The sequence below is a fragment of the Temnothorax americanus genome, unplaced genomic scaffold, assembly GCF_048541705.1.
Source record: "Temnothorax americanus isolate GAGA-0224 unplaced genomic scaffold, ASM4854170v1 Scaffold12, whole genome shotgun sequence".
Lineage (NCBI taxonomy): Eukaryota > Metazoa > Arthropoda > Insecta > Hymenoptera > Formicidae > Temnothorax > Temnothorax americanus.
In genome coordinates, this window is record NW_027509253.1 from 4,521,359 (window position 1) to 4,548,134 (window position 26,776).

Below are 26,776 nucleotides of genomic sequence, written 5' to 3' on the forward strand. Positions count from 1 at the left end.
GGCATTTACGCGCTCTCTACCGACTGCGTCCATCTTCAAGCGAACTACACAGCCAATTACTCACTGCCGGTAAAATAGATAGCGCATGCGTAATCTGGGGCGCAAACGCAAACTGCACGCGACGACGCGTCCATAATGGTCCATAACTCCATGTGTATAATTGTGTATACTTCCAAAATAAAACCCGTCATTTGACTGAAAATTCATTTATCTTCGAAGATTCGTTATTTATATTTTAATTAGAGTCGAAATGGATTCCTACGTAATGCAGGTGGGTTGTCAAATCGATAGGCACAGCGCAGTGTTGTATAATCTCTTCAGGTCATTATCTTTCACTTTTATTTCGCAGATTCGGCGAGTGTGGCTCAACCAGGACGGGGAAGCGTTGGCGGTAAATAACGCGCGAATGTATTACGATCGAAGCTTACATTAATCGCGTGAATAATTGATCGTTCCTTCGTAGGATCTCTTGTCCCTGCGGCACAATCATGTTTTGGTACCTCAAATTGGATCGGAGACTGCCATGAACAAGGCCATGGAACACTTATCCGCACCATTAGACGACCTGGTACTTTGCCACTTGAAGTAAAGACACGATCCTTCTTTATAATTTATTCAGACGCTGGACGATTTAATTGACACTGCGTATACGATCGATATTTCTTGGTTCCCTCTCCCCCTTAGAGCTGTATCCGCTATGAACAAGAACGAGCCTTTGTTCATGTACAATTTTCAAAATTCGGCCGTACAATGTCTCGCGAAGATTCTACAGATGCAGAAGGAGGAAAACTGGATGTTACCGGTGATGAACGTGATGTGCCTGGAACTGAGATTATCGGCGATAGGCGCGGAAAAATCCAAGAGCAGCAAGAACGTGAAACCCGGCGAGGTCCTGGAGAAGTGCGCCGAGTGCTTGATGGCCTGTTTCCGGATTTGCGCGGCCGACAGCAGAAGTTCGGAAGAGGACACGAAACGATGGGGAATGCTGGCCCTGATCAATCAGCTGCTAAAAGTATATTTCAGAATTAACAAATTGCATCTGTGTAAACCGTTGATACGGGCCATAGAATCGTCCCCCTTTAAGGACCACTTTGCGCTGGCGCAACAGATCACGTACAAGTTTTTCGTCGGTCGGAAAGCGATGTTCGACAGCGATTACAAGATCGGTGAGCACCTTTTCCATCTCGTGTCTCGTAAACCACGGCGATTGCCTACTTTTACCTAAAGTAACATCAGATAAACACGCTGCCAAATTGTTTCAGCCGACGAGTATCTGACCTATGCGTTCGAGCATTGTCACACACAGTGTTCGAAAAATAAGAGATTGATCTTGACTTATCTGGTACCTGTGAAGATGCTGCTGGGATACATGCCCAAGCAGAGTCTCCTGGAGAAGTATAACTTAATGGAATTCTGGGAGCTCAAGGAATCCGTGAGGAAAGGAGATATACGTTCCTTGGAAGGAGTGATGGCGAAGCACGAAACCTTCTTCATAGACGCGGGCATATATCTGATCGTGGAGAAGCTCAAACTGATCGCGTACAGAAATCTATTCAAGAAAGTATACTTGGCGCTGAACACGCATCAGATACCGGTGCTGAGCTTGCTCGTGGCGTTACAGATGTACGGGATGGAGGATATAGATATGGACGAGACGGAATGCCTTCTCGCCAATCTGATATACGAAGGCAAGATTAAAGGCTACATATCTTATCAGCACAAGAAATTGGTTATATCTAAACAGAATCCTTTTCCACCGTTATCCACCGTTGTATCGTAAACGATTATAATTGTAATCGCTATAATTTATCTTCGCAATAAATATATTATTATTTTTTTTTTTTACAGTGTTATCGCGTATTGTTAACGATAAGGAAAGCGTTTAATATAATCCTTTTAGACATAGTCTTATCCTTGACTCTTATCGATTCCGTTTCCGAAAGAAAAAATTCTTTTAACATTACATTTAGCAGATTGGGCATTTGCACGTATAAAATATAATAATAAATCTGCATCCATATGTATATATAGATATATATATACATATATAGTAAACTGTATGACATGTTATGTAAACAATGAGTGGTCTATGGATCATCAAACATTCATATTTTATTAAAAATATCAGAAATTTATGTTTCGTTGGTGATTTTATGCTCGTTACTATTATTCAATTTGAACACAATTTTTAGTATTGAAAAATTAACAGATCAGATCAGCGTAAATAATAATAATATTTCTATTTTAGTACCACATATCTTTTATATCGCTCTTTATAGCTAATTAATAAATAAGTTATAATTGTGTGTGAAATGCATCTAATTATTTAAGCTGATCTAAAACTTTATTTTTTGTAGGACTGTTGTGCAAAAATACAGTTCGAAAAATCAATTAATTTATAATATAATTTACATTTATACTATATCTATCATGAAAAAGGTTCGCATAAAACGTGAACAATTCAAGGGGATGTAATTTTGAAATTTACGCCTTTATACGGCATAATCCTGGCACTTAGTGCATCGTCGTCCCGTAAAGTGGCGCTGATCGGTCAAGCATCACCGCGCGGATGGACCACACGCTGGTAAATCACCTGTGGCCGACGCTATCTTATCAACAATCTTCCGTTTCACAAATTTAGGAAATGCGCCACCGACGGGCGCCACGATCGTGCTCCGGACTCCGGAGTCTCCGGGAAACTTGGGGTTGGGGGGGTAGCGAGTAGCGAGTAGCGAGAGGGTAATGGAACAACCCGATTCGCGTTTCTGCTTCGCTCAGCTCCAAAAATCGTTCTCCTCGTCGTCGTCGCCGTCGTCCACCTCCGTCGTCTTATATCGGTGCGGTGCGGTGCAGCACGATGCGCGAGAGTGAGCGCCGCTGATTCCCGGGGTGACGGAAGCATGGCACGTCCCAAGCAAAGAGCGAGCGCGGACGTGTGCGCCGACTGCGGGACCCTCGGTGAGCGCAGCATCGTTTTTGCTCCACGATCACCTGGACCCCTGGGACCTTCATTTCCCTCGTAAAATAAGATAGACGCGCTTAGAAAATAATATAAATGATCATTATCAATGTTGTCCAGTGTGTGTCCCTCGAATATTACTTTGGTAACCAGCGCGATTGAAGACGAACATACATTCCTCGTTTATGTAATGCAAGCATTTTAGTCAGCGACGCTTGTTCGATTGAGAGAATATTATTAGATCTGTCGCGCTGTTTCAGAGCCAGGATGGGCATCGATCAACAGAGCTATTTTATTGTGCGACGATTGCTGTGGGATTCATCGTAGTCTAGGGCGTCACGTGTCGCACATCAAGTCGTTGCACAAGGGCGTTTGGAACCCGCACCTATTGAACGTTAGTATGCGGTGGCTATGGCTACGTAAAGAGAAGCTCTTAAATCTTAAACATGTCACGTTGCGTGTGCGTCGTATAGCTCTCGAGATAACTGAACAAATATTCCAGATGGTGCATACGTTGAGTGATAATGGAGCTAACAGTATTTGGGAACATTCCCTGCTAGATCCCAGCAACTCCAAGATTAGTAGAAGGAAACCACAGCCTAAGGATCCCTTACAGTTAGTAATTATGTTATGACAAATCTTATTTTTTGTCGTGGAATATTATAATTTTCACTCACAAATGCTCTTCGGCGCTTGTGGAATGAATCAAATTTAGATACAGATCAGTTATCGCTATTCTTCCAGATTAAAAGTCGATTCCAATTCTAAACGTTTGAAATAAGCTTTTATTTTCTTAAGTGCTTTGTTATTTTCATTTTTACATTATTTGTTTATAGTCCGGTGAAGGCAGATTTTATTAAGGCCAAGCATCAACACTTGGCTTTTATATTACGGCCGAGCAAGGAAGAAAGTTGCACGGAGGAGGAACTCAATAGACAGTTGCACAGTAGCGTTCGTACAAGTAATTTAGAAACTTCGTTGAGGCTATTGGCACAGGGAGCCAACCCCAATTATTTTTACAAGGTATATTTCAGTAATTATTATTATACAAATGATACAATTGTGGTATTGGGGAGAAACACTTTTGTTAAATTACATGCGTAATATACTTACAGGAAAAAGGGACCACACCTTTACATGTGGCAGCTCGTGCCGGGCAAGCTCTCCAAGTAGAACTTTTAATAGCTAATGGCGCAAACCCGAGTGTAGTTGATCTAAGTGGACAAACGGCTGCTGATATCGCTAAGTAAGTGACACATGACACAGTAACGTCTTTATTATACAAAACGTAGGAAAAGTATATTTCACGTTAAAGAGTATTCTTTCTGTTATTTCAGAATGTCAGGGCATATAGATTTATCTGAACGTATAAATGAATGTATGTACGAAGTAACAGATAGGCTGACGTATCACATATGCTCTCGTAAACCAAGTCATCGAGGCGATGAACATCTCATAAACTCCGAATTGGCTTCTTTCTTGGATAAAAATGAGTTAACTTTGGAAGGAAGAAGCAGATTACAAATGGTATGTAGAAATTTATATTTTGATTATTTATCGATTTTTATTTCGTACAGGATATGTAAAGATTCGATATATTTTTTGCTTAGTTGCCAAATCATTTGCTAGAGGAGTTAGCCATGGATGTTTATGACGAGGTGGATCGTCGGGAAACGGAAGCAAGTGAGTATCAGTTTCCAGTTTATTTATTGCAAACTAGATTAAATATGCTAATCGTGATTTAGACGTGCATGAATTTTGTACTAATTTAAGTTATTAATGATACGCATATATTTCTGTGTCATGCTATTCCTTTGGAAGGGTGAGTAAAGAATGTTTGAATTTATTTGACAATATAATTGTGCAAAGTATATGAACAAATTATTGAATTATGTCTAATACATTTATATAATAAATTACTGAATTATGTAATATATGCAGACAAGTAGATTTTCATATTTTATGCATAGTCTGGTTTTCAACCGCATCCCTCCCGGAGAAATGTACTGTTCCATTTCTGCCAGTTAATCCACAATTGTCGTCTACTAGAAACCAAGGAAGGCAAAAATTAGCGAGATTCACGCCGAAGGAATTCACCACTCTTATCGTAGATTTACTGGTTGAGGCGGGTCGGAGGCATATGCTTGCTAATAATGCACTTCAAAGTAATATTACCGAATTGATAGCGCATTTATTTTATGAGAGTTTTTCAAGTATTTTACATCATTTCTACATTTTTGTATCATCTATTGTTCTTTAGATCCCGCGGTATCTATGCTTCGCAAAGAGCAACTTGGTAAGCATGGGTCGCAAGTGTCTGACGATGAACCTTTGTACGACAGTGTTGCATCTGACGATGATTATGCTGCTCTGACATCTACAGATAATACTTCATCTGACGTTTCAAACCAGCCTAAAACTAATAATGAGGTAATTTAAAGACTTCAATTTTCGAGTACAAAGAAATACATTAACAAACGCGACTATATTCATCCTTGGAATGACAATACAAATTATCGGACATTTTTGCATAGATATATCTTAATTTTTTTCTAATTACATATAACATGTGAAAATATATTAGTTTCGCAAATTGCTTACTTTAACTCGCATCAAGAGAGTGAGATGCAAGAAGTATATAAGTTTACAAAACTCGATAGTCGTATTTACTTGTTTGTGGTAAAATATTAAAGGTACCGACACTAGTAACAAAAAGAGGAATAAGGAATTGGCTGAGCACATGGCTTTTCTGTAGGCGGTGTTATTAGGCAAGTGCACAGAACTGTTTGTGCATGTGCGATCATTGCCAAAAAGTGTAAATTTTGACCATTGTGAAACATTAATTAGCTGCTGATCTGAACTGATTCATATAATGATTCGCAATCCACTAAACACCATGATTTGCATATTGCGTAACAACAATGCAATGATAATAATATATCCGCCAATTTATAACAATTCGTTTGCGTGACCATTATAACATGCTCTCTATACTTGTTGCACAATGTACGTTTAATTTAAAGCAAAGGTTATTACTATGCTATATTGTTACAGGAAACATTTACACCAGTCGCTAAGGGTCTTCCGTCCATGGTAGAAGTTTTGAAAAAACAATTGACCCTGTCCGAATCAACCGTACGAGATCTTCGCGAGCAGGTACACACCCTGCAAACTACCGTCGAGCAACTCACTCGAGAGAACAACGAGCTGAAGCATATGCTACAGGTAACTGCCTCAAAATTCTAGTTATCTGTTTTATAACATATCAAACATATCAATGTTTAATCGCATGATAAATGCTGAAAATACAATTTTTGTTTTTACTGATCTAGGTCAAAGGTTCTGATGGCAACATGAACGGGCATGTTGGTGGCGAACAGGAACCTGAATTAGAGCCAGTGCACGATATCAAAACGTCCACTGTACGTGGAAATCAACGACCGGCATCTATGTACGAGACTAGAGAAGGCCTGCGGAAACCAGCGTCATGGTCAACAACCATTTGCCAGGTAATTAAAGGTTTTTTTTTCCTCGAAACAATTTGACAAAGTATATCCGTACTAATTTGTTTGCGTTTATTTTATTCAGACGAAACGCGACACCGAGACATTATCGCGGAATAACACGCAAAGCTTGTGGGAATGTGGCGCGCCTAATCTGCCGCCCAGCGAAGAGGTAACTCGCCGGACGGAACAAGTTACCAGACGAATCCAAGAGCTGTGGATGGCTATGCAAGATCCAAGCCAACGAGAAGCCTTTGTGCCTTGCGCCGAGAGGATACGCGTTGCTGTTGCCGAATTAACCGCTATATTTCCTCAGGTAAGATTATAGTTTATTCGTCGAACGTGCTTCTTCATTCGCTGGAGCAAAAGCAATTCCCACTGTATTTGTTGTAGAATCCAATTGAGGAGAATATCAGGTCCGCCTTACGCCAGTTAAACGGCAATACCGGGAGACTTCAAGCGGAGTGTTCCGGCCTTCAAAGATGCACCAGTGATGCCGAGCACATGGATCGTTGTTTGCAACAAGTACGTTCATGCGCTTACGATATTGCCAAAGCAACCAAGCTACTTGTCACGCAATTTCAAACATAGGTTTTCTCAATGTCACAGAAAAAGTATCGAGAGATGCCGTCGTAATTACATAGTTATTGCAATGCTTAATATTTACTTAACAATAATAACATTCATTCATTTATTGTCTTTGTTAAGTTTAATAAATATTGGAGCAGAATCACTTTTTTTATTATTATTAAAGTATTAATTGCCAGAGTGAATTACTAAAAGTATACTCTAAAATTATTTAAGTAACTATGTTTGAATGCGATCTAACACATAAGACACGACATTGTTTGAATAGATTATCAATATAGTATCATGTAGTTATGTAGTATATCATTTATAATACCCGACAAAGACTGAATAGCGGCAAACCAATGAATTCTACATATATGCAGCTTAAGTTTACAAGTTTTGTCTAATACGTAAGTCTTGCTCAGGCAAAATTCTACAAAGGTATGAACCTTATCATTGAAATGTTTAACTACAATAGAATATCTTCACCACATGCACAAGTCTATCCAATCACCATTTATGTGTCTGCATATATCGTGTGCCAAAATTTATCGAGCTCTCAATGCATTATCGAAAGAATGTATTTATAGCAGTTTTCAACCTGAGATAACTTGTGTTAAACATCTAAGAAATTTTTTTACATTTGATACATCTGAGATTTTATCTTTAACTCTCACACTGCCTTTCTATGTTTTAATGTTAATTTAGCAACAAAAATGTCGCAATAACATTAAAATTATAATCTAAATTTATTATCTATATCACTTTATGATGTGTTATTATATATTGTTCTCTCATATATTATTAATTTATATAAAATTTTTTAATTGGTCTTTATACATTTTACACTCTTTTGGCTATATTTTACAATCTTTTATTGGCTATATGACTGTTAGTGCAATATTACAAATACAAAAATTACTGAATATTTTATCTAACTTGTTAAATTTGCACAACAAAGTATACAAATGATAAGATAAGGCAATGTTATAACGTTACGATGATATGCATTTTTATTACTGACGTACACGCGAATGTATAGTAATAATGAAAATACTGTAACTGTAATTGTAATATATGGAATCCGTAAATGAAATGTATTTTCGTAAAACGATATTTATATTAATTATATAATAAAATGTCTTGTATAACTGTGTTATATATATACATAAATTAATGTGTAGAATACAATTATGTACTAAGTTTTTTATGTACTTTTTGGCCAGTTATAACGATGAGTGACATATCTTAGATCTATTCTATATAGATATTAAATATGTATCGTACATATATATTTTTTAGCTAAACGCAGCTCAACAATTAATGTAATAAATAATATTGCTACATAACATTATATTAAGAGATCCATCAGGCCCTTGGGTTATCCTTAGTATGTAGTTTTGCGGTTAATAATATACTTTAAAACTTTAATTTGATATGAAATAAAAGTACACATTTTAAACAATAAATTAGAAAAAAAGAGTTAATAAAAATCTTAATTTTTTCAAACCGAAATGAAACTAGAAATATATATTCTTTAGTTAAAAATTTTCTGATAAAATAAATTTAATAAATAAAAACTGATTTTTCGGACTCGTTATCCTGGTGTGCTCCTTGAATTATAATATAAACATAGTATTTAATGCTTTCTGAAATTAATCGAAAATAATTATAGAATAAGTGATAAAATAATATTCTTGTCAGATTCTCTGCTGTAATAAAAATTGCGATTATGATTATATGTTAGGGTTTGTCCTGTTATTACACAATGTTTTAACTTATTTTAACTATATTAATATATATATATTTATTAACAAATATAGCAGATAAAATATGTCGTCATAAAATTTACAGACGTCAAGGTAAATCGCGTACGCAATATTTTTGTAGCAAGATATGTGATAATGCATAATGAGAAATATTTTCTGCCGCTCTCCCTCTATCGGATTTAAGCCAGTTTTATCGAATCCAGTAATAAAGTTTATCATTGCGAACAAAAAAGTTGAAACCCTTTTTTCGATAAATCTAGAATCATTTGACATCCAATAGGAGATATTTTCTTTATATTTTTCTAATAAACTTATTATTTATAAGAGTATATTGTAAATATATATTTTTCGATAATAATTTAAATTTCCCGTGACTTTAATGCTGGAACGCAGCATAAGTCGTTGTTTCCTATTGGTGAAGCTGAAACCAGAGAGTAGAGCCATAGGGGTCAATGTATTTCTAATTTCTATTCAACATCGATAGAAAGAGATAAATCACATGAAACTTTTCACTTTTCACGTTTTCGTCCTAGGGAAAAAGATGTCGATTCTGATTTTGAAACGAGGTGAAAATTACAAAAGTGAACAGATTTACTAGATTTCGACAAATGAAATTGTAGATTCTCTAGTGAATTTCCTCACTTTTGTAATTTTCACCTCGTCCCAAAAGTGTGACGTCACGCGAATTAAATTTTACTTCCTTTTCTAAAACCTCTCCGAAATCAATCAATTATGATAATTGTCTTGTCTTTCACCGTATAACCTCTCGCTCTCATCTCAATTTTAACTTTTCGCTACGATTCTATTCGAATAGACGTTGCAGTCGCCTCTTACAATGCGATCAACAATTCAAAACACGCTCGGCTGTACTTATGTACTCGGAATATCGGCGAGAATCAAAAAGAACAGAAAAGGATCTAATTTCATCTCAGTGTAGAAGAGTCCGACTGATGCGAGGAAAATCTCGGGTTACCAGTCGCGAACTATTGCCGCATGACCTAAGGCCGAGTTTCCACTGAGCGCGTCACGCGTCGCGTCATCCGAGTTAACCAATCAAAACATCCCATTTCATTACATTCTTGTGACGGGATCGAAATGGGATGTTTTGATTGGTTCGATTCGGACGACGCGATGCGTGACGCGCTCAATGGAAACTCAGCCTAAGTGTTCTCAACCCTCTGGAAGGGAATTAATTCTAACCAATGAAAACCGGAGAAACCTCCCAGAATTGCCACCTCTATTCGCCCATTAGCGAATCGCAGCGCAGAAAATTCAACTAGCGTTCGAAATTGCCATTATAAAAACCGTGCATATTCAGCCGGAGCGATCATTCTATATTCTATATTATAATATTAATTAGTAATCCTCTCTGAGTCTGAATTCAATCTCTCAGGGGCAATTTCACCAACCACGGTTAGCTTAACCGACGGTTAAAGTTAGCAGGATTGACCAATAGAAATGACCCTGTTTTCTATTGGTCAATCCTGCTAACTTTAACCGTCGGTTGAAGGTGAAATTTCATGGGCAGTAAAAAGCAGCAGCAGATCGTACTGATTGGCTATAAAATAGAGAAGTTCTCAAGTTCCTAGAACTTCTCTATTTTATAGCCAATCAGTACGATCTGCTGCTGCTTTTTACTGCCCATGAAATTTCACCTTAAGCTAACCGTGGTTGGTGAAATTGCCCCTGTTCAATCGTTCAAATTCTAACTAACTTCAGTGGGCTTCTCCAACCCCCGAGAACTACTCCGGCTGACTGTTGGACGAATCATAGAAGGGTTTCTCTGAGAAAGAAGACAACTTGACAGTAATAAGCTTTTACCCTTATTATAACCGAACGAATTGATTTTTATTCCTGTATTATGAATACTGGCCTTTAGCAATACCCTATATGTTAAGCGGGGAGCACACACTTCTGCACACAACGCATAATGTGTAAGCATAAGAAAATTGATTGGTCCATACACATGTGCATAAGGGAAATAGACCAATCAATTTTCTTATGCTTACGCATTATGCGTCGTGCCGAAGTGTGTGCTCCCCGCTTTATTCACTTTCGGAGCTCGCTTCTTGAATTTGTTGGCAAGTGTTCAGCAGAGAAAAATGCTTTACAATTATTGTAAAAATTTATAAATCTGATTATAGTGTATGCTTTTAATTTTTGCCGGAACTAAAGCCCCTTGCACAATAGGCGATAGCGATAGCGACAGCGACAAGGTTGCCGACAAAGGTACAGCTTTGTCGGCAACTTTATCGCTGTCGCTATATCGCCCACGAATTTTACAACAGTTACAAAGCAGTTTTCTCTGCTAAACGCAACCATCAAGAAAAACGTATTTATAAATTCTGGAGATCGATTGTGTCTTTTGAAACGAAGGAAAAATTGCAAAAGTGAACAGATTTACTAGATTTCGACAAATGAAATCGTAGATATTCTAGTGAATTTCCTCACTTTTGTACATTTTTAAAGGTCTGTTCGCGTTGCCTGCACTTCTTTGCACCTTACAATTTTCTCTTTCTCTTTCTCCAACGCCCAATGGCCTAGTTTACACCTGACCGTTTGATACGCGTACCAAGTACTCTGTATCCGTATAAAAATTTCGGTTTTACACCGGGATAACCCGAGATTTGATATGGATTTGATACGAATATTAAAGTACTTGACACGCGTATCAAACGGTCCGGTGTAAACTAGGCCAATGTATATATTTATTTCGTTTTTCAGTTTAGCATTTTTTGGGGGAATTTCAAGTTTCAAGCAAAACATTACGAACAAATCTCGTGCTACACCGTCGATCCCAGATCAGGAAGTTCTTGGAAAGAAGAACAGACCCGCGGATCACGCGCGCGGCAGCGCCCTCGTAAAGCATCATTTTCAACAGCCGGGGGCCAATTTCCGTTGTGACGATTGACGAATCGACGTCGACGAGCCGACGAGAGGGACGGAACCTCGAAACGCCTAGTGAATTTTCGCGAGGCCGATGGTTCGCGCGAGTTTTCGCGCTACCTGTTACGAGAGCTCGACGTCCTCGACGACGGGCGGTACGAGGACACGTGTCCCGTCGGCGAATTTCGCGCGTCGGCGTCGGTAGTCCCGAATTAATCTCCGCACCGTTTCCCCAGGTTGATCGGCGGCGGCCAGGTGCCGGGCGCGCGCGCGCGCGCGCGTCTTTAGCCCACCTACATATACCGCGGGGGGATTCGCGATTTCGGGGAAAAGCGGGCGCGTCCGGGACGTTTTGCGGGACGCGTCCACACGCGCTCCGCGCTCTCTCTCTCTCGCGTTCGCCTGGTTCGCCATCGTCCGCGCGCCTCGCGAGTCGCGAGAGCCAGCCAACAGGGAAAGCAGCGAGTGGCCGCGCGCGAAGCGGCGCGACGCGGAGCGGAGCGGCGCGGCGTCCGGCGTGGCGCGGCGCGGCGCGGGGCGGCCATTTTATGTTAGTATGACGTAGAGGCTGGGTGTAGCTTAGCGTTCTTATTGTCGGTGTCCGTGCGCGCGAGCGAGCGAAGGGAGAGGAGAAAAAAAAAAGACCTAACGGATCGGTAAGATCCTGGCGGTGCGCCCGGATGATGTTCGATGTCCTCGCGCGAACGATCGGGCCCGCGCGAGTTATGTGAACCGCCGCAGTCGTCGGCAGCGATCGCGCGATTCCCGCGGATAACCGACCCGTGTAAAAACTGGTGTAAAACGCGTGTGACGCGTGGAGGATTATAGGAGCGCTGGACGACAGCGCGGAACGGTCGAGCGGGACTAGAGGGGAAAGCGGGAGCGAGGGAGTCGAGCGAGCGAACGAAACGAGTAGCGTAAAAACGTACACGAAACGAAACCGGGCGCGAGGCGCGAGAGCGAGAGCGAGAGCTCGTAGGTGATCATCCTGCTGGCGAGCGAAAAGTGAAAGCGGTGCCGTTCGCCGCGGCGGTGTGGTGCGGTGCGTCCGTAGCATAGAGCGCGGGTGGTGCGCGAACCATGAGCGAGGAAAGCAATCCGCGCACGCTCTACGTGGGCAACCTGGACACCTCGGTGTCCGAGGACCTTCTGTGCGCGCTCTTCTCGCAGATCGGCGCCGTAAAGGGATGCAAGATCATACGCGAGCCCGGCAACGACCCGTACGCCTTCGTCGAGTTCACGAATCACCAGTGCGCGGCCACGGCGCTGGCCGCCATGAACAAACGGTCGTTCCTTGAGAAGGAGATGAAGGTTAACTGGGCTACCAGCCCGGGCAATCAGCCCAAGCTCGACACCAGCAATCATCATCACATATTCGTCGGCGATCTGTCGCCGGAGATCGAGACGCAGACGCTCAAGGAGGCGTTCGCGCCCTTCGGCGAGATCAGCAACTGCCGGATCGTCCGCGACCCGCAGACGCTCAAGAGCAAGGGCTACGCGTTCGTGTCGTTCGTCAAAAAGTCCGAGGCCGAGGCGGCGATCAACGCGATGAACGGCCAGTGGCTCGGCTCGCGTAGCATCCGGACCAACTGGTCGACCAGGAAACCGCCGCCACCGAGGTCCGAGAGGCCGCGGCATTCCAACAATAGTAAACCCAACTACGACGAGGTGCGTACAATCGCCCCGGTTAACCCTCTTCCCTTCCCCACCTCCCGCCACCACCCACCCCCTCTCCCCCCCCGTCTGCGAACGTAACCAACAATCTTTACCGTTACTTCGCCGAAACGTGACCGGTTTACGTTAGCTCCGCTTCGGACAGACGTTCCGATTGTTAGATTTTAGTCTACGACGATGACGTTGACGATTGGCTCCGATGTAAAAGACTCGGGACGTACCGGCTGCCTCTAGCGATTCGGGATGAGAAAGCAAGAGAATCTATTTATCCGTTACCTCTCGATCGACGCTGAGTCTTCTCCACGTGCTTAGATCTCATTGTTCTTCCCCATTGTTTTCCAACAGGTTTACAACCAAAGTAGTCCGACCAACTGTACCGTGTACTGCGGGGGTTTTACGAACGGTATCACGGACGAGCTGATAAAGAAAACGTTCTCCCCGTTCGGCACCATTCAGGACATAAGAGTGTTCAAAGACAAGGGATACGCCTTTATCAAGTTCACGACCAAGGAGGCCGCGACGCACGCCATCGAATCGACGCATAACACAGAAATCAACGGGAGCATCGTTAAATGTTTTTGGGGGAAAGAGAATGGCGATCCGAATAGCGTGGGTCCTAATGCCAATCACCAGGCTCAACAGGTTACTGTTTATATACTTTTGAGAGACTCTTGTCGAAAGCTCTCTCTCTCTCTTTCTCTCTTTTAGATCTATGCAAATCACTTAATCCTTTGTCATATTGGCTAACAACGTTTATGTAGAATTATAATAAATGAATGATTAATCTTTTTTTGCGACAGGTGACAACGGGAGCGGGACAATACGCGTACGGCTACGGCCAACAGATGGGTTATTGGTATCCACAGAGCTATCCGCAAATGCAGGGACAGTTCTTGCAGCCCGCTCAATACTACGGTCAATATTACGGGCAACAGGCTCAATATATGAACAGCATGAGGATGCCCGCACCAGGCGCGGGGGCCTGGCAACCGACGCAAGCCACCGCGGCACCGCCGACGGCGAGTGCGCCCTTGCCACCGGGCCAGCAGCCCACTATGGTAACATACACCATGCCACATCAGTACCCCACGCAATGAAACTGATCGTTGACCGGCTAATTGTTACGTACGATAATAGTTGTCCCGGGGGTTATTCGCGAAGAACCGTTCCGACATATACCTACTTCAACATTTTTACATTCGAGTTTTCGGTGAACGCAACGCGCGAGCTGATCGTTTCCGAACGCGATTGAGATGCGACTTCGCTTTGCAATAGGAGGAAAAAAAATTCGATTGGTATTCCGGAGGAGTTTTTTTTATTTCTTTCTTTCTCTCTGTGTTTGTACGCACGATCGATTCGTTCCAACGGCTGAAGGACGTTGTTATTTTCTTTTTCCTCGGTTTTCCGTCACGGGACGGGCGCGGAACGTTATATCGAGACGTAAAATCTCATGTAGCGACGATGCTTCGACAATGCGGCGTTCGTACGACGAGTACCGTCGCTGCACACGTCTCGTTCAGCGTTAAAACTCCGATCGGGATTTCGCGATTTCCGCATTCTGGATATACATATATATGACGTTGAACCAGGTATATCTCCAAACTTTTCCTCGCGGCCTTCCCCTCCCCCCTTGCCTCCCCCCCCCGAAACTCAAAACCGAGCCCCGCACCCGTTGTGCTGCGCAAGTAACGTATGTATGCGGCAAATCTTGTTTGCGTTGTTGATACCTTTTTAATATTTTTGCCACTGACACCTCGACTCTCAGCTCCTACCCCCCCCCCTTTCCTTTCAAATCTCGGATCGTCGATGAACAACGCGCGCGACGAATGTTCATTTGAGATACAAACAAAACGGAGAGTAACTTGCTAATATCGGACATAGTTATTAAGGTAGAAAAAAGAAGCGAGATATTAGCTAGACACGGCGCCTGTGATGTAGCTAGACTTTTGGACGCGTGTATGCTAAAGGCGTGTGCGGGGCTCCCCTAACAAATAAATTCTGCGAGAGTTGAGTAAACGAGTTACAACTTTATCTCGTTGTGTGATATTTATCGTCGGTGGTTAATGTATAAAATTTTGCTATGATTCTCTTCAGAGAGGGGTAACAGAAGGGAGAGAGAGAGAGAAAAAGAGAGAAAGAATGAAAGAAAGAGAGTATGTATGTGTGCGTGCGTATGCGTGCGTGAATTTTTTGCTAAAGACATCATCAAGATAACACGAATCGAGATTTCCCTCGTACGAGTGCAAGCTCAAAATACATTAATTGCTGCGATGTTGTACGTTAAATGGTACGCGTCGGCTCGCACTCTCTTCGTACACTCGTCACCATACTTTCTCGGTGTGTGTATCTCGAACGTTATACTCCATCCGCAAATGAATAAGGTCGCGATGTACACGTTGCGCGCTTACCGGTTTCTTTTCTTTTCTTCTTTTTTTTTTCTTTCTTACGAGAATGCTCGTGGTTTTGAGAAAAGGAATAAATGTAGGGATCGATCGCCGCTGGTGCGACGAGGGTACACAGCTGGAGAGATCCGAAGAAATGTCGGACATTAACGTACTCCATCGTCATACCGTAACGTCAATGACTCCTCGCCGTTTGTATAGACGACCTAGCTAATCGAAGAATAATAAATAAATGTAACTTAAGTCTAACGATAATAATAAACGAATAAACGCGCGCGTACTTCCATCGGGGATATTTTTCTCGAGCGAGGGGACGAGTCATTGATGAGCCTGGGTGGATCTCGGGACCTAAGACGCGTGTATGAAAATTGAAAGCGTATATACGCGTGTTTGGTTACTTGTTACGCGGACGTCGGTAAACGGTATCTTGTTCTTTGCGACGGAACGATCGGGGAACGATCCGATTGACAATCGTGGATATAATATTACGTATTACGGTTTTTGCGAATTATTATTGTCGTGCAGGTCGTGGACGCGATTAAAAATGACAACGTGACACGATTCGATTCCCTCGTGTCTTCCAAGTCAACGTGTAACGGAAGTTCGCGTGGCACAATTAACGATAGTTTGCTTTCGTTTCTCTTCGGTATCCCGCGCTGGGATGCGTTCGAAAACTTTACTCGGGTAACTTGCGAACTTGCATCGTTCTGTCTTTGTTACTTATTAAAAATTGAACAAAGACAGAACGCGACGCCGGTGTACACCCGAGTGAAGTTTTCGAACGCAGCCCTGATCGCTTTTTTAGGGCTCGGGTGATTCGGCCCTCTAAGGCTACCGATCGGAAGAGATTTAGCGTACGTTACGTTATTCGGGGATACGCAACATCCCGAATCGGGAATTAAACCACGAAGGTGTCGACGCTAATTGCCAAGGTATCAATTAGCGAATACATCTCGTAGATGGACATCGTTCGTCGTTTACTGCTCGCTTTTTCAATTTGTTAATAAAAAAAAAATCGATGATCGGAATCGGTCTCGGAGTACGAGACTCAAAATGCGCGAGAATTTTGTAGTTTTACCGGCATACGATGAAACTGCGAAATTATATAATTAATTAATTGGTTATCTCATCTCGGTGCCTTAGCACCTGGACACACGAGTCCTACCAATTACACACGGTTTCTACGAAAAACAATTTCTTTTAATAGATTCGCGCGTGATTTTTTTGCATGCGTGATTGCGTCGCGTCCGTTGCATTCTTCTGAATGGAGTTCAGGTTCCGATTACCGTTCCGACGGAATGATAAAATGCGTCCTCCGTTTGCAGAACGACGGAACACTGTTTCATTTTCATTTTTTCGCAGAGATTCATAAAAAGGAGAAGGATCGAAATGGATTATTTCCAATGATGTTTGACATGTGAGAATGCTTGTCACCGCCTCAGTTCACCACCGACGGTAAAATGCCATAAAAAAAATTTCAAAACCAATTTGTATAAAGTCAGTATATAAACGAGATGCGAGAGGTAAACGAGGGAAAAAAAAAAACAAAATGAGTGGAGCCGGGCGTGGTAACGATTCGATTTTAATTGCGAATAAAACGATATCGAACCGGAGAGCCAGTTTAAAGGGAGAACGGAGTTGCCTGCGATGTAATCGGTAGAAAAAATATCGATAAGAGAGGAAAACAAAAAATGTTATATAAAGAGTAATTTAGGTACGGCGGGGTTTTGAACCCACGAAGATGCTTAGGATAATGTTATCTTATAATAAAAACAAATTGTCCTTTTGAATGAAAAAAAAAGGAATAAATATTTAAAATACATAATGTCGTGAGTTATTTCGTTGATCTCCAGCTAACTTCTTCCACTTACGCTGGAGATCTATCTACTTTCCTTCATAATTATCGAATAAGGTAAGGCTTACGTTAATCGCTATGAATACATGACAATTATACTTGGCGCAAAATTAACAATATCCAAATACATGTAATACGGTTTTATTTTGCAATCGATACACTCTTACAACGACCATCCGCAATAACTGGAAAGACATTCTCGAGGAATCACTTGCGGACGTTTCAACACGACGATATTCATGCGAAAAATAACATTCATATCGCTTTATTACGCCAAGGTTTACGACCTTTTCCGGTATTCGCATAATGGTACCATCTATTGATAAAGGAAAAAGCTTGAACATTGTAAATAATTATTTCCTAGATGATGTTTCTACGAGAAATATGCCTCTTAAATGTCGGACTAACGAAATGAGGGAAGAAGAAAAGAAAAGAAATTGCGAGTCGAGCATTTTTAAAGCTTCGCTTGTGAGGAAGAAGCGCGAATATGGGAAAATAATTTGTACGCACATTCATTACATGTTTCAAAAACGCATTCCTCGAATCAATCACTGGTGATATACCGTCGTTTTACAATTTTGTACAATTCTGCCGTACTAATCTTACATTAGGGATTTAATCGAGTTACTATGGTGAACATCTATTGGATAGATATGTAATAATTACTCTGTTGGACGTTGACTACCACGGTATAAAGAGACGCTTACCGTTCGTGAGTTCGCGAATGAAAGGCAAACACGCATACGTAGGCAAAAATGAAAGAATTTCATGCTCATTGATGATGCAAGAAAAGACCATGTAATTTTACTTTAATGTTTCGATACAAGGGTCGTTTCGCCATCATCAACCTTCGCGAACTTACGCGAACGTTAGAATAGTATACATTACCAAAGAACACTTGGTAAAAATTTTACGTAGCAATCTAACGTGTAATTTACAATGTAACTTACTAAAAGTACTCTATAATACTGCTGGATGTATACGGGTCACACCTTTCTCTCTCTCTTGGAACAGATTGATTACACAAGTTAATGAAAATCATGAGTAATATGATAAAGTCACAGGAAAATACATCAATATTAATTAATGGGTTGTGTATCTTGAAAGTTGTCGATACAATCACTTGTAAAACAGTTAAATATGACGCCAAAACCACAGAAAGATAATATTTAACAGGGAGAAGTCTCTCGCATGCACAAACATTTTCCCTTTTAACTTGCAGCTCATGTATTTACCATTAGATTAAACGGTATAATATTTAGCGTAAACATTATACCCGATTATTATTCTTACTCAATTTTTTTTTTACCGTTATACGTTATAAAAGTAGCAAAATAACTTAATCAAGGCTCAGCGTGTCCCACAATGGAAGGCCAGGGTCTTTGAATAATTCATCTTCATATGCGAAACAATTTGTTGTGCAAAATCATCATAAACCTCAAACTTAATATAACTAACGTAATTCATATTTTGCAATATCATATATAATACAACGTACAATATTATAATCTACATAGGCAGTGCGCAAAGATTAATATAAAAAACTAATATCACAAAGTAATTTGGAGATAAAACTGTCGAGTCAGCATCGTGCGACGATGCCGAAGCTCCGTTCATATGTTAACGCGTTAAAAAGAGAACACAGAAATAAATCGAACCCTCATCGCGGAATCGTACGCTCCCATCTAGAAAAATTAACAAATTTCCCGGAAAGACCCAGAATTATGATTCACGAGAATATTTGTATACATATATCGCATTCTTGTGCATTTAAATACATATTAAAGCGCCGCGAAAGTATCAAGTTTGTCGTCGCAGTAACATCACAGCTCTTGAATGCTGTTCAGCATCACACGATTTTTTTTATAATTATTACAACAGTGCGAATCTCGAAATGTCAGATTTACGCGTCGCGTCGCGTCGCGAATAAAGTTACATTTTACCTCTTATGCTTTACCTACTATGGAATATATCTATTTAACGAACGCATCGTGTTCTATTTCATACACAGAGAGGTCTATTGTCAAATAACTAATAATTTTCTTTGCAAATAACATCTTCTATTCTTCCGCTGTATCAGAGCAGAATTGTATGCAGTAAAACTCATTGGAAAATAATTCGCTGTCTAATAAAGTGTGTGTTACGCGGGTAAATCTTACTCTACAAAACTACTAGGGACGTTACCCTACCACTACGATCACGGATGATCGCCATTGATCCGGGATGATTAATCAATTCGTGTTATACTGTAGTTGCAGCGTATTATAATATAGTTCCGTGTTGAATATATTAATTTGTTTAATACATTATACATGCATAGTTATTCTACTTTTGAGCATCGGAAGCAATAGATAAACGTCATAAAAATCATGTGTCCGTATATGTTTTATATTTATATGTATATATATGCTGATTTCTTTCATTCTCTTGTGTATACGATAACAATGTTTGTTCGAACTTACGCGTAATCCTTATAGATAAATACTTAGGATTTCATATAGCACAGATTAGATTCTCAGTTCGTTGTCTTATAGAATTTTGTATTAAAACAGAATCTCACATTCTCCCCTTTCCTCAGATTTCCGCGTGACTCATAACGCATTATATCAATAAATATCAAACGAATCTTCGAAATGGTATCAAACGTAACAAGATTTATTCGAAACTTCACTTGAAGGGCGCACCTATTAGTGCAATTTATACAAAATCGACGCGCGTAAGATGAGATTCACTATTTTCCGTTCGATTTCACGGATATTACGGAGATACTTGTTTGCATATTTGTATATTCTATTATGTCATACGAATATGGTAATTACGCAACTATGTCTTCTTCTTACATGTGTCATTGATAGATCATATTTTTTATTATCTGTTTTGGACGTGCACCGTTCCGTTTGCAAATGTAGTCTTTCTATTGCTGCACTAATAACGAGTCGGATCATGCGTATTGTATTCAACTTGCTCGTGTCAATTTTATAAACGACAATAATTAAAGGTATTTACAACTTTAAAAGGATACATTCCCTCTAACTGCAGACTATGTGCTCTTAATCACATTCTTTTAAATGCTTATTTTCAAGTGTCTAACGCGTTAATTGCCAACACTCTGATATTAAATGCAAATTATCGTAATAAGCAGCACTGTATTAATACGGATTTCAAATGCCAACTGTTACAAAGGAACTGTAAATCGTGTAAAGATAATGAGTATATAAATAAACATAAATAATAAAGACGCGCCTTCTTCAATATCGAACTGGTAAACATTAAAGCTGTGTATTGAACTGTAAATTGTAAGTCCGATCTCACGCCGGATATAACACATGGAGCACATTATATATTTTATAAAATTAATGCGAAACATATTTTTCAAGATACATTTGACATTAAATCATTCGAACCTGAACCCAAGTTTCATTTGTCGCAAAAGATTCGTTATGTGATTACTAAATCATGCTAAGTTTAATGTGAAATGCGATAACGATGAGTAAGTATGTCGACTTTTCATCACAAAGACAAAAATCCATTAAGGATTTGAAGGACAATATCTTCTTTAGCTTTTCACTGCCGTCTTTTTCGTAAACATCAAAATTGTTTGTAAGGTAGGATAAAAATATAAGAACCGTACTATTGTGTTGACACGCGGGATTACATGGTTCTCTTCACATATGGCTTCGATACTTTGAAACGCTTCTAGTCCCGTTCTAGTTTGCAGATTAAATTTAACTGAAACGCGCGATTATTTCTGGAGCCTCTCGCTCGAGCGGCTTATCTCAAATCAAAGACTCACATCTCCGTATTCGAAGTTCCATTTCTCATAGGCAGCTAAACTTGCCGGCGAAACGGATCTGCGAATTCTCTTTAGGGAATCACGGAAATCTTGCATTGTGATATTACGAACGGAATTGAGGTCCAATTCCTTCACCTGATCTGGATTCAGTTCTGAGAACGATACGATAATACGTCTTATAGTTAAACCATACAGACAAGGTGTAACAGATCTACACTTTCAAAGCGCAACAAAAAAATTTGATGAAACTTTCTTCATATTTTCATTAGACTTGACTTTAATTGAGTAAATTAAATAAAATTGTTAAGAGTTTGTCGCGGTAAACGTGCAGCAAAATTTACTTTTATCGCTGGAAAGCAGCATGTGTGCATGTATTCAAAATGACGAGACATTTATAATATCGTAAAGAATTATAAAATGAGTGGCCAAATGCATATCTTCACTCATAATATAAGACTGAAAACGAATTTAAAAAAAGCGTACAACGAATACGAGAAATTTAGCAATTTACCTCTGATAGGCCCAAGCGCTGCGTCTTTAGCTAATCCAGTTAAATCGCTTCCCGAGTATCCCTCCGTCACGAGTGCCATCTCGTTCAACTCTTCCGGCGTCAATGGATCATTGTGTTTGGCCAAGAGCCTTCGGAGTAACACGATCCTCGTCTGTAAGTCGGGCAACGTAACATAGACGCGTTTCGTGAATCGCCTTAGTGCAGCCTCATCTAATTCCTGCGGTCTATTTGTAGCAGCCATAACGAGCACTCTCTCCTCTGGATTGCACGGCAGACCGTCAAACTCGACTAAGAATTCTGTTTTTAGCCTCCTAAAATACACGTTTAATTTAATTAATTTGATAAATCGATATAGCTCTCTTATCGATACATTGTCCGTGTGTATAAACGGACAGAGAGAGAATACACAAAGGTATAATATACCTCGAAGCTTCGTGTTCGTTATCCTTTCGCTCGCTCAACAACGAATCCACCTCGTCGATAAAAATAACGGAGGGCTGAAACTCCCGCGCGATAGCGAACAGAGCCCTCACTAATTTCTCACCCTCTCCGACGTATTTCGAGGTGAGACTAGCGGCGGAGATTGAGAAAAATGTTGCGTTGCACTGAGTCGCAACGGCACGCGCCAGCAATGTCTTTCCGTTTCCCGGTGGCCCGAACAATAGCAATCCTCTCGCGGGCGTTCGCAGACCGGTGAATAACTCAGGTCGCAGCGACGGTAAGATCACCATCTCTTGTAAAGCCTGCTTCGCGGTCTGAAAGTTGAAGTTGAGATAAAATATAAATAGGGACGAAGACGACGTTTCTCGCGATATTATAATCAGTAACCAAGCGACGATAGTAATGCAACAGTACATCGCGACGGAACGACATACCTCTTGACCAGCGATGTCTTCCCATTGCACCGGCGCTCCTCCCTCCAAGATCTCGTCGAGAATCACTTGCGCGAGTTTTGGATCCACGCCCTTTAAAATAGGTACTTTTCTGGTTGGCGTGCTTCTGTTACTGTTGGAGGTAGTGGGGGTTCCTGGACGTCGTATAGGCGAACCGTTGCCCGGCACAGACAGCTGCCTTTTCACAGAGGGTGGTGTGGAGGACGGTTTAGGCATGGTTCTGTGGCAAGGTTGAATAGGCGTCGATCTGCCCATGCTCCGAGGCAACGTCTGGCTCTTACTTAGGGGTGTTCCTGTCATTCGCTTGCCAGGAACCGATAGTTTCCTGCCGGATGCTGAAATAATGGCCATACTTATCAATAAAACTTAACAAATGGCAATTTATAATTTGATGACAGTAAAAGAATGACTACTGGTAGTCGATTAATTAAAAGAAAATTAAATGCAGATCTCGCGTATCAGTCTAGTGAATAAGAGGGTCTATCGCAAAGAAGATAAAAGTAAGAAAAAAAATATATATTTACAGCCAAGATATATTTGGAATATTGTCATTTGTATCCTTTCATTTGTATCCTAATGATAAATAGTAGGAGTGTATTAAAAATGTGACTTTATCACGATAGCAAATAACAAATACCTCGTTGGTAACATGATTAAGTTAAATAAGTTGGTAACATGATTGAGATAAAATACTTCCTACTATTTGTACTTTACTAAAATTGCAATTACGTGTGTTGTATTGTGTTGCTTCGGTCAAAAAAGCAGAATTAATATATATCTAAATTGCAATATAAAATTCAATGCTATAAAACACGTTTACAATATTTATGCGACAAGTGTAATTAAAATTAATTAGCAAGGAAGAATACGCGTACGTTTTATAATTTACGTTTATGTATTAAAGATCAAATTACTTATAAAAATAGCGATTTTTGGAACTTTTGTCTCGATTTAAAAGATTGGGGGGGAAAGAAAAAGATACGTCATCTCATCACATTACCTTATTACTAAATCGCATAAATATTAAGTCTACCAAAAAATTATAAAACATTTTCAAATGTGTGACTGCGATGGTGTGACGTGTATATGTACGTTTAATCATACGTCTGATCTGTCTTCGTGTGTACTTAATAAATATGAATTTAGATCTTTTAATCTACTTGTAAAGGCGTTTTTATGAAAAAATTTCATCGCGTTTAGTAAGCGGAATGCAGCGGTTTCTAAAAATCTACGGCAACACGAAGAGGCAACTACGATAAATGCAAGCCTTACACATTCTTCTATCTCATCCTTCTACATCATACGAGTGACGTGCACAGGGCTAAGATGGTAAAAGTGTCTTTTTCAAATGAACATTGACTAGGTAGCATTACCGTGTTATTTGCTTGCATTCGACTCTCTTTCGCACTTAAGCCCAGAATCTCAAGACGAAACAATACCTTCAGTAGTATGAGCGAAACAGTTTTTTGGTGAACGTGGCCTTAACTTGGGAATCTGGGTACACATAGTCTGTCCGGCGTTAACTGTCGTGTGTATATTGTTTGTGTTCTCATTGTGATTAATGTTGGATGAAGTTCGAGCGGTTTGAAAAGTGTGCGCGTTGCGGCGAGCCCTCAGATGCTTTCCCGGATGTTCGCCGTCCGTTTTATTTCCAGGTGCGCGATTGTTGATACTATGGTTGATACCCAGCTTTCTCTGCTCACGCACACTCACTACAAAAAGGAAAAGAAAACATTCTCTGCCATGCTGCAGTAAGGCTATAGACAGCTAAAAAGAGAGAAATCAGGCTTTAAGAAAGATCTTTCGGTCGTACCGCGAGTAACAAAATATACCGATATCGCCGAGTTGTCTCGGAGCAAAGCGCGCGCGCGCGCGCGCGCGTTTCGCGTGATCGCCGTCATAGTGCTGTCGCGTGAGATTGGGCCCTCAATCTGCATCTTGCCGATGCAGACCGACGTACAATAGCGCGAACCCTCATTCACCCTTTCTTCGAATACTCGCGAGAAAATGCAAAATAAAAACTGATCTGTGCTCAAGGTAAACCATCTAGGAAATTTTACAATTACACGCAAGCATGCGTACACACACACACACACACACGCACACACACACACACACACACATACGTACACGCGCGCATGTATGTCTCGTAAAAAAGTAAAAATAAATTTGCACACACGAGCATGCTAGATACATATTCTTTCTCTTGCCATTGCCAAAGGTTTACCTGTGGACACCGTTGCCGAGATAAAGTATGGTGCATAGATACCGATTAACTGATATTCGCATGAAACGCAACTGTCTGTACCATTAAGTAAAGTAAAGCTTGGAGTAGCTTGAGAAACGCCAATGTGCGGAGCAGGATGTAGCAGCGAGAATGTACTAACCGAGGAAGTCGAGCCTGTCCTTCGCCATCGCCAGATTCGTACACATCTTGTCGTGGAGTCTCTGCGCGTGCTCCCACACCTCGCCGTGTCCGCCGTTGCACTCCACAGCTATTCCCTTCTCCAATTCTCCGATTCCCTTTTTGTACAGTTCTATCGCCATCTCCTTTTGTCCTGTTTGAAAAGAGAGCAGTTAAGTGCAAAGTTTAGACTGTAATTGTATAAAGCAACTTGTTCTTCACTTTCTTCAATCAAATTGTTGCCCCCCGAGTGAAACAACTTACCTTCATTGTCCTCGTCGATCTTGAGCGCTTTGCTAATAAACTCGAACGCTCGGCGATGATGATGCTTTTGCTTGGCCAGCAAAGGATCCCCGGGACCAGGCCCGATGGGACGTCTAGGCACTTGCGACATGACCTCGTTCTCTATCCGATTACCATTGATCAAACGACCATCCGCCGGCGTCTGCCCTACAACAATCTCCAATTGACAGGTCTGCTTGGACGCCTGTCGGCGCTGGATCAACTGGGACGTGGAGGTGTACAGGTACTTGAACACCACGAACAGCTGATACAGCAGGGTGCGCAGCACGTTGAACAGCAGGATCAGCGGGAAGGAGACGATGTAGAGATTGCGCTTGTGCACCGACGGCTGGGCGCCGTCCAGGAAGCGATGATGGTTGTGATGATAGTGACTGTGACGGTGGCCGGCGCAATGGCTGATCGTCGTCGTCGTCTTGTCGCCGTTCTCGCTCTTGGTCACGCACAGCTTCTTCGGCGACTTGGTGCCGAATTTACGTGTCGGGCGCGCGCCATCGCTGCAAGACATCTCCCAGGGATGGGTATCGCTATCGCTACGTTCGCCTCGGTACTGCGCTGCTGCGAGCGGCCGTCGACGGTGATGATGGTGCTCGCGACTGGCGGCCGTGCCGACATCCCCGACGCGGCGGTCGTGAGAGAGAACGGCAGGGACGAGGTCGGGCCGGTGGGACGACTTCTACATCGTCCACGTTCCCGTGGCACGGGGGCTGCCGCCGGCGCCGCGACCGCAGGAGGCACTGGTGGCGGAGGGGCAGGAGGGAAAGACGCCGCGGAGAGTCGCGTTGTTGCGTGACTTACGAGACTCGCGGGATACCTCCTGGTAGACGAGACGACGGGACGACGACGACGGGAACTGGGACGAATCGATCTCGCGCCGCTCCTCTCCCTCGCGTCGTTCCTCACCCGCGATGCGACAACCGGCCAAGGGACGCGAGCGTCCGTTCAGCTTGAGCATCGCTTGTTTTGGATCCCACTCGTCCCACTGCCCACTGCCTTGAACGCGCGCGCTCCGCTCCTCGCTCCTCGCTTCTCCCGCGATTCGGTTTACCTCTCCCAACTCCCAACTTTTCTCCAAAAGGAACGGAGCGATCGGTACCGCCGGTCCCGCCGGTATATTAATTATACCGTAGCGACGTTCGGCGTCGAAACGTCGAGATAAGACGTCGTTATGTACGATCGGTACCATGGCATTGGCAGAGAATCAAACCCTCCGTATCATGATATATTGGCCGCGTTCAGCAGACACAACTGTTGAGC

General features: G+C 41.7%; 4 protein-coding genes across 6 annotated transcripts; 3 read left to right on the top strand and 1 right to left on the bottom strand.

The window, feature by feature from the left end:
- The first annotated feature begins 104 nt into the window (after positions 1-104).
- Positions 105-1,872, top strand: Pcid2 (PCI domain-containing protein 2). The gene is made up of 5 exons (XM_077398453.1): positions 105-271; positions 350-391; positions 464-585; positions 685-1,166; positions 1,263-1,872. Exons 1-5 carry the CDS (start codon positions 251-253, stop codon positions 1,778-1,780), a joined length of 1,185 nt encoding a protein of 394 aa, XP_077254579.1. The 5' UTR covers positions 105-250; the 3' UTR covers positions 1,781-1,872.
- Positions 1,873-2,684: 812 nt separating this feature from the next.
- Positions 2,685-8,187, top strand: Git (ARF GTPase-activating protein GIT1). Its single transcript, XM_077398516.1, has 13 exons — positions 2,685-2,958; positions 3,220-3,353; positions 3,462-3,574; positions 3,796-3,982; positions 4,075-4,205; positions 4,297-4,486; positions 4,570-4,642; positions 4,930-5,124; positions 5,220-5,389; positions 6,014-6,184; positions 6,292-6,468; positions 6,548-6,778; positions 6,856-8,187. The coding sequence occupies exons 1-13, from the start codon at positions 2,901-2,903 to the stop codon at positions 7,051-7,053; spliced, it is 2,028 nt and encodes a 675-aa protein (XP_077254642.1). The 5' UTR covers positions 2,685-2,900; the 3' UTR covers positions 7,054-8,187.
- Positions 8,188-11,713: 3,526 nt separating this feature from the next.
- Positions 11,714-17,588, top strand: Rox8 (TIA1 cytotoxic granule associated RNA binding protein Rox8). Of its 2 annotated transcripts, XM_077398636.1 has the most exons (4): positions 11,714-13,355; positions 13,707-14,003; positions 14,162-14,419; positions 17,126-17,588. In XM_077398636.1, exons 1-4 carry the CDS (start codon positions 12,768-12,770, stop codon positions 17,168-17,170), a joined length of 1,188 nt encoding a protein of 395 aa, XP_077254762.1. In that variant the 5' UTR covers positions 11,714-12,767; the 3' UTR covers positions 17,171-17,588. The 2 variants fall into 2 exon arrangements, with proteins under 2 accessions (XP_077254762.1, XP_077254763.1); XM_077398637.1 differs by having other exon boundaries at positions 14,162-17,588.
- Positions 17,129-26,649, bottom strand: Spas (spastin). Of its 2 annotated transcripts, XM_077398628.1 has the most exons (7): positions 25,484-26,649; positions 25,203-25,373; positions 24,255-24,527; positions 22,798-23,150; positions 22,346-22,677; positions 21,923-22,233; positions 17,129-21,563 (listed from the first exon to the last, which is right to left on the bottom strand). In XM_077398628.1, the coding sequence occupies exons 1-7, from the start codon at positions 26,025-26,027 to the stop codon at positions 21,400-21,402; spliced, it is 2,148 nt and encodes a 715-aa protein (XP_077254754.1). In that variant the 5' UTR covers positions 26,028-26,649; the 3' UTR covers positions 17,129-21,399. The 2 variants fall into 2 exon arrangements, with proteins under 2 accessions (XP_077254754.1, XP_077254756.1); XM_077398630.1 differs by lacking the exon at positions 24,255-24,527 and having other exon boundaries at positions 25,484-26,646.
- Positions 26,650-26,776: the final 127 nt, after the last annotated feature.

Bases quoted from the DNA above. Each gene is read 5' to 3' on its own strand.
- Pcid2 (XM_077398453.1), top strand. From the start codon at position 251: ATGGATTCCTACGTAATGCAG. The intron at 272-349 runs GTGGGTTGTCAA...TTTATTTCGCAG, and splicing joins TGGATTCCTACGTAATGCAG to ATTCGGCGAGTGTGGCTCAA. The intron at 392-463 runs GTAAATAACGCG...GTTCCTTCGTAG, and splicing joins AGGACGGGGAAGCGTTGGCG to GATCTCTTGTCCCTGCGGCA.
- Git (XM_077398516.1), top strand. From the start codon at position 2,901: ATGGCACGTCCCAAGCAAAGAGCGAGCGCGGACGTGTGCGCCGACTGC. The intron at 4,206-4,296 runs GTAAGTGACACA...CTGTTATTTCAG, and splicing joins ACGGCTGCTGATATCGCTAA to AATGTCAGGGCATATAGATT. The intron at 6,185-6,291 runs GTAACTGCCTCA...TTACTGATCTAG, and splicing joins AGCTGAAGCATATGCTACAG to GTCAAAGGTTCTGATGGCAA.
- Rox8 (XM_077398636.1), top strand. From the start codon at position 12,768: ATGAGCGAGGAAAGCAATCCGCGCACGCTCTACGTGGGCAACCTGGAC. The intron at 13,356-13,706 runs GTGCGTACAATC...GTTTTCCAACAG, and splicing joins GTAAACCCAACTACGACGAG to GTTTACAACCAAAGTAGTCC. The intron at 14,004-14,161 runs GTTACTGTTTAT...TTTTTGCGACAG, and splicing joins CCAATCACCAGGCTCAACAG to GTGACAACGGGAGCGGGACA.
- Spas (XM_077398628.1), bottom strand. From the start codon at position 26,027: ATGTCTTGCAGCGATGGCGCGCGCCCGACACGTAAATTCGGCACCAAG. The intron at 24,528-25,202 runs GTTAGTACATTC...TCCTTTTTGTAG, and splicing joins GGACAGGCTCGACTTCCTCG to TGAGTGTGCGTGAGCAGAGA. The intron at 22,234-22,345 runs GTATATTATACC...CGTGTATTTTAG, and splicing joins AACGAACACGAAGCTTCGAG to GAGGCTAAAAACAGAATTCT.